Source organism: Haplochromis burtoni, unplaced genomic scaffold (assembly GCF_018398535.1).
Source record: "Haplochromis burtoni strain Fernald_Lab_line unplaced genomic scaffold, NCSU_Asbu1 Contig_309, whole genome shotgun sequence".
Taxonomy (NCBI): Eukaryota; Metazoa; Chordata; class Actinopteri; order Cichliformes; family Cichlidae; genus Haplochromis; species Haplochromis burtoni.
In genome coordinates this window covers 92,661-100,166 of record NW_024582670.1, presented here as the reverse complement: position 1 = coordinate 100,166, position 7,506 = coordinate 92,661, and the positions used below count along the sequence as shown (strand labels likewise).

Sequence of the window (7,506 nt, the reverse complement as noted above, 5' to 3'; positions counted from 1 at the left end):
ATAAATTGTTATCCTTATGATCATACATAAAACTACTGTGAAACTGTTTTTCTTGCTTGCTTCTGCCACACACACCGACACACACACACACACTACCATGATTACCAAACTTGCTAGACCAGTTGAGCAGATCATTCAGCCCTTAAACCACAACCCATTAACTGGACACACCCACCTTATTTTTCCCTTGTTTCTGTCTTTGATTTGGTGCACTTTTCATATCCTCATGAGCTAACGAATGCCTGGAGCTCCAAGATCTTTTAGTTACGACAGGAGAAACCAAGATAATTTTCTGCAGTGTGGATAACAGCCTTTCAGCAGGTACTGAGAAGAGTATGAATAGCACTCATCGATAATTAACATTTACTGTAATCATTGGAATTTTAAGTTATTAGTCAGTTTGAACTCACCCACTAATGTATGTTGTGTTGTGTTGTAAACATTTTCTTTTTGTTCTGAATTAAAACAAGCTGATTGAAGAACAGAACAGGCAAAATGCTAGGCAGCAAAACCAAAGATATTATGACTGGCTAAACGTACAAACTTTATTTTCAGCACTCAGTAGGTTCACCTGCTCTACTCAGATATACCTAGTCAATGTGGTGTATATGGCAGTATAAAAGATTATTTAAAAATAACATCGGACACATTTAAATGTTTATTTGAAGTTACAAGCCAGCTATCAAATCTTTTTGTTTTTTTAGGACTCAAAGTACATGAGAGGAAGTTCTTGTGTTTGAGGGCCATAAAATACTTTTCCCTAATAAGCAGCGACATACGATGTGTTAAGGATGTATCTTCTGCCATCAAATTTAGACATTTGTACACAGCCATTTCACAACCATTCACACCTTTATTCAGGGGACTCTAAGCATGTGAGCTCAATGTTTTTAGAGGGTTTTGTGATTTACAGCCTTGACACACCATCAAACTGTGCTAATCAGTCTACAGAAATCCTCTTGTGTGAGTGGACATCTGCAAGAATACACAGTCCATCATCTACAGCTAGCTGCGGTTATGACGAGTAATGAAGATCTATAAAATGAATTTAAGCATGATAGTAAATTTAAACACAAATCTTAAACTATGTATAAAAATCTCTCTTCCTCTTGGAACTTCATTGTTCATTTGTTTCAGTTTTACAATTGTCTTGATTTTTTTTTGAATGGTAAAACCTTTTTCTTATAAGACATTTACCAACATTGTGATTTATTCTAGATAAAGTGCTAATTCATACTGTTTCCCTTGTCTTTACAGTATGGGTTCTAACCAGAGCAGTGACAAGCTTTACTGTAATCGTTATCTCGATGGACAGGGTCCTCCATCGCTGGTTGAACAAGGTCCTTCAAAAATACACACCTATTTCTGAATGCCTGGTACAATTTCTTATTTACTAGTAGATAATTCCACTGAAAATCTGCTTCTGTCTGTCCAGCTACTGAACAGGCAAATGGGAAGTTCAGTACACTAAGTGGGTGCCAACCAGATGGTAAAATGACCTGGGAAGTTATCAACAGAGGCCTAGCTGGATTTCCTAATGATAATACCCTGAAGATTAACTTCTCATTCCTGGAAGGAAAACAGACGGTGAGCTTAGTGGATCTGCTGACAACTATATGTGGTATAGCTAATATGTACTAATACCTAATATTTGAAATAGCTAATGAGGTTGAGCAAGGCATCCACTACTTTCAAGGTTGGTAATTTCACTCCAGGCTTCTTCAGTCTGTATGCTAAAGTCAATTATATTATTAATATTATTAATAATAATAATAACAATAATAATAATAAAAAGAAACAGTCAAACACTTCTGATTAACTCTCTCACTAGGTCAATAACATTGTTTAAAATGATAAAAAACACAACGTCCCCAACCTTTTTTGCGCCATGGACCGGTTTATGCCCGACAATATTTTCACAGACCGGCCTTTAAGGTGTCGGGATAAACACAACAAAATAAAACTAGTACCGGTACCGAAAAAAAGAAGATTTATTCATAACATGCGTGAAAAGACCCAGGAAAACTGAGTTAACGATAAAAATGATAACGAAATAACCCTGAAAACCACACATTTCACACATGAGCCTCAACTCTCGCGGCCCGGTACCAAATGACTCACGGACCAGTACTGGTCTGAGGCCCAGGGGTTGGGGACCGCAGATGTACAGCACATTAAACATAAGAAGACTATGTGGCACAACCCTAAATTGACGGTTCAAAAGATATTTTTTAAATATTGTTCAAAAAGAAAGAGAAACACTAACTATTCTTTTATTTGAACTAGAGTAAGAGCATATACACCGCATTCTTATCAGAAAGAAACTGGTGAACTGGTTGGTCAGGTTAGTGAGTCACGGTAGATGGAAATAGAAAACGAAAACAGAAAAAAAAAGGAGCAGCACATACTTTGATTTGTAAACAACACTCACTAAATGCACACTGCAAATCCAGCATGTCCAAATTAACACTGTCAGATTTGATTTCAACACTATTAAAGTGTCTATATGGGTCCACACCAGAGAGTGTTAATTTAACTCTTTTTGGAGAGTTGGTACGTTAACTCTGATTTAGTGTTAAACACCAAATCTGTCTGGAGTTGATAATTTAATACTTACTAATGCTAACTAGGTGTTAAGTGTTTATATATTAACTCTCAAAGAGTATTTTAGTTTAACTACGTAAGAGTTATCTTCTAATTCATTCTAAAAAGCAGGAATTTTACTGTTCTGAACTTCTAGACATTTCTTTTGGAAATAAACATTTACTAAAAAGACGCAATGGTTTTTGAAAAACATTTATTCTGAACTGTGCACCACAAAATGTTTCAAAACATTTTCTGAAAGATGTAACAGTGTACATGTTCTCACTTCCATTAGAATTTTGTTTATCAAAAGGTCTGACATAGGTGAGCTGGTAAATGCAAATAACAGCATTCTCATCACTTATTTCTTCAATACAATATGCATGTCCTTCATTCATCCCTTTGTGGACCTTCAACGCACTTCTGCTCTCCCCCATATTCCATCTTCACATATCCTATGTGGAGATTGAATAAAAATTAGTTGACACTAATTAATGGCACAAATAATCCAGTAATCAATTGCAGCACAGTAAAAAAAAAAGAATCCTTTTTGAGCCATTACTTGTGTAAAGTATTTTCCCAAAAGACAAGGACACAGGCAACAGGTAATACTGAACTAAATGTAAAACCTCAACCTTTTTCATTTTTACCTAAACCGTGTGCACAAAACTCTGGACGGATCTAAATGCTAACGTAGAATCCAGTCAGGACGCCTGCTACTGCTGTTTGCTCGTTTTTTTTTTATGGGAGATCATTTTCAGGCTTCAAGCAGCACCATTATACCAACATTTCACATTCTAGACATTGTTTTAGGTGTGTTTGACCAAAAATGTGACTGAAAATTCACATGCAAGCTTTTTTTCAAGGCTGTGGTATTTGCCTGCAAACAATACCTGCAAACATTGTAACACCTCCAGATTTGACATAGAAATGCTCATTTTTAACACTCGATTTTAACTACTATCATTTTACACCTCAGAGTTACATTAAAAGAATGTGACTCTACTTAGAGTAAAATTAACTCTACTTTTGCAAGAAAACTACTAACACCAAAACATTTAACACTTTTGAATTTCCTGTGCATATATACCGTGGTTCAGGGGGGTTGGGAAGCTCATCTTGTAACCGGAAGGTTGCCGGTTTGATCCCTAGCCCTGTCTGTCTTGGTCGTTGTGTCCTTGGGCAAGACACTTCATCTACCGCCTACTGGTGATGGTCAGAGGGGCCGATGGTAATTATTATTACTGTTCAAAATGGGTCAGCTGTTCAAGACTCTGATAGCAGTGGGGAAGAAGGAGTTGTTGAGTTGAGATGTTCTGGATTTCACACTTCTAAACCTTTGTCCTGAGGGCAGAAGTGTGAACAGTTTGTGTTGTGGGTGTGTGGGGTCTTTGAGGATGGAGGCAGCTCTCCTCTGCACTTGGCGATGGTAGATGCTCTTCAGAGAGGGCAGCAGGGTCCTGGTGATCTTCTCCGCAGTTGTTATCAATCTATGCAGGCGTTTGTGGTCCATAGCAGTAGTGCTGTCGTACCATGCAGTGATGCAGGTAGTCAGTGTGCTCTCCACAATGCAGCTGAGTGCATCTGTCTCCCAAATCTAAACTGGGAACTGGTTCCACAGAAGAGGCGTCTGAAAGCGGAAGGTCTCCCATTTTAGTTTTAAATACTCTAGGAACCACAAGTAAGGAATCTCCAGAAGGATATTTAAACTCTTGAGTAGCTTTTAAGTATTTTGGGGGGCTTTGAGGAGCACAATTTGATCAATTTTGCAACATTTGACTGAGTCTTAGATAAACTGTGCACATTCTACTACTATCCTACTATCAACAGTCATTTTATCAATATACTAGTGACCCCGTTCCTCTGATAAATCATGTGGTAAAGTTTCTGTATACTCTTCCTATCATTCATCCTATCATTAAGTTAATCTTAATTTTGTATCTCCCAATATTTTTTTTTTTTTTTTTGAGGACTGGGCAGGGGTTTTCTGGTATTTCTGAGGTGTAACAGGAAATAGATTTAGCTAACAACTGATTTAGCAACCACCAGAAAAGCAAAAGAAAACCAAACCAAAATAAAATAAAAAACACACTTGACCACTCTGCAGCGTGTTGCTGTCTAGATAACTAATATCACAGGTCCATCAGTAAACTGCTTAATATGAACAATTTTTCTCTTCATTTTTTTCTTTTCCTTTTTTCGTTTTTGCCTCTCTCAGGTTACAGCTAGATAATTACATTCAAAATTAGCATTCCGACTTTATCTAACAAAAATGTGAGTTGGATAAATCACCACAGTAGACATGGTGTCAATACATATATCAGAATTTGTTCTGTGATGATGAAAGAGTGCACACGCTTAGCTCAGGGTGAACGTACTCACAATTTGCTGAACTTAACCTGATCGGGTGTTCTGGAATGGGGAAACAGAATTCCTCTGAGTCAATCAAGTCAGAGTCTATTTTTAAATTAAATTAAAATCTCGCCTTAGTTAATGTGCATATTTTACCTGTGGGCTTTATAGCCTGCTATTAAATAAAACCTCAGAACTCTTGCTTAGGCTAAAAATATTTTTAATAAAGAATAAGCAAAGTACTAAACAAAAATCTAAATAGTTTTGTTAATAGTTATTAATTACAGTTTTATATATTTAATTAACTCTTTAAAATATGATGACTTAAGTACAGTGTGGTTAGACTTAAGCACATGGTTTAATGAATGTCTATTTATGCACTAAACATATCTTCCTATAGGAGATGCACCCTCACCCTGGCCAGCATTATGCTGGGGAAGTACTCTGTGCTTACCTGCCTGACAACCATGAAGGCAAGAAGGTTCTTGCTCTGCTGGAAAAGGCATTCAATCAGAAGCTTCTGTTTAGAATAACCACAAATGGAGATGGAGAGGACGTTATCACTACAAGTTCCATTCCACTAAAAATACAGTCAGAAGGTGGAAACATATTGTGAGTATACTATAGCAGACTTGGTTTGAAAGGCCTAATGCTTATCCCTTTTAATTGTGCAGCACTTTGGTTAAGCCTTGATTTTAAATGTGCTTAGAAATAAACTGACTTGACTTGAAGTAAAATGAGCAAGCAAGCAAACAAACAAACACAAACACATTTACAATTGTGTGTTAGAAACTGAAATGTCTAGACAGATGGCAGATGACCACTCCTTCCTCAGCCTGGTTCTGCTGGAGGTTTCATCCTGTTAAAAGGGAGTTTTATTCTTCCCACTGTCGCCAAAGTGCTTGCTCATAGGGGGTCATATGATTGTCGGGTTTTTCTCTGTATGTATTATTGTACCTTACAATATAAAGCACCTTGAGGCGACTGTTGTTGTGATTTGGTGCTGTATAAATAAAACTGAATTGAACTGAACTCATAAAATTAGATCACTGAAAGAACACTACTGTTAAAGTTACTGATTTAATAGGTAGCTTTAAATATATTATTTAGTCCCAATTTTCTGTCTTTACATCTACATGGGAGTGTGTGTGTGTGTGTGATGACAATTATTTTTTAATTTAATTTTTTAATTTCTAATCTGTATTCTTTCAGTGATGGCCCAGATGCTGACTACCTGAAGACTATGAAAAAGCTACTGAATGGCATTAAATAACATAAGACATACTGGTTAATAGATGGATAAAGCTACATTTTTTCTTTTTCCTGTAGCAGAATTAAGAAGAAAAGGTGGTTGCAGTTTAGGATGAAAAGCAGATTGTGTACTGAATAGTTTGGTGGTTTAGTCCTGTCTGCATGCCAGTAATATTCGCCCACTACGCAACCACCAATTTACATGTAATAGATAAGTTATACGCAGAACTATATGTAAAATTAAGCCCTGCTTATGCCCCCTGGCTATTAGTGTAAAGATTTAAGTAGAATGGAAAAAAATAATAGATTAATTATTTTATATATTTTATTTCTTATGCATACTTGTATTGTGTTGTTGTCAATTAAAAATAGCACAGATGTTGATATTCAAGAGGCTGTCATTGCTCTTAAAGCAGTATGCTTCCATTTGAATTTGTAGCCAGCAACAAATGTCCAGACTCTCCTCAAAGACCTGCACAGATTTTGGAGAGTCTTGAAACTTGTTTAAGTCTTTCTCCAAAGATTGTGCTGGTTATTGGAGAGACCTGAGGCACACACACACACACACATATGCACAAACACACACACACACACACACACACTGTATCTCTCCCTCTCTAGTGCAAGACTGAGATAGTCTTAAAATTCGTGGATCACAGACGCTTCCTCCTCAACTAAAAGCTATCTTACTAAAAGTTATTGAAGAAGAGTTTACAATAAGACAGCAAGAAAAGAAAGGGGCAATTTAATTCCGAATATTTAAAGAAATTTAAATGGTTTCTTCTAGTGCAATCAGAAAACCCATAAAAACACAATTTAAAATCCAGTGCCTTTCATGTAGATGTCACCTGGAAAGGAAGACAAAGTGAAGAAGCCCAATCACATTAATCAGGCACAAAGAGCTCAAATTAGAACCCACATCAAGTAGTTTAAGCAACAGACACATCTCAGCATCACCTACTCAGAGGAAACTATGTCAAACTGGCTTAGTCTTCAACTGCTTTGAAGAACCCAAACTGAACAAGACCAAGAAGTAAGACAGAACTACTTGACCCATTAACAGTGTTGGGGAGTAACGGAATACATGTACCGCCGTTACGTATTTAAAATACAAAATATTCCGTTACAGTTACCGTTTATAAAGGTGGTATTTAGAATACAGTCACTTTGTTGAAATAAATGGATTACACGGCGGTACTTCCCTGTTTCATATTGTGGCGGATCAGGCCTGTTTGGGTTTTGTTTGACAGCTACGTTCTGTTGTTCCAGGCGGCAGCGCCATGGTTACAGGGTGATGCTCTCTCTCTGCGTGTTTCCTGG

General features: G+C 37.0%; 1 protein-coding gene across 1 annotated transcript; it reads left to right on the top strand.

The window, feature by feature from the left end:
* The first annotated feature begins 202 nt into the window (after positions 1-202).
* On the top strand, positions 203-6,570 carry dtx3l1 (deltex E3 ubiquitin ligase 3L1). Its single transcript, XM_005941280.2, has 5 exons — positions 203-321; positions 1,258-1,340; positions 1,436-1,587; positions 5,336-5,547; positions 6,148-6,570. Exons 2-5 carry the CDS (start codon positions 1,259-1,261, stop codon positions 6,206-6,208), a joined length of 507 nt encoding a protein of 168 aa, XP_005941342.1. The 5' UTR covers positions 203-321; position 1,258; the 3' UTR covers positions 6,209-6,570.
* Positions 6,571-7,506: the final 936 nt, after the last annotated feature.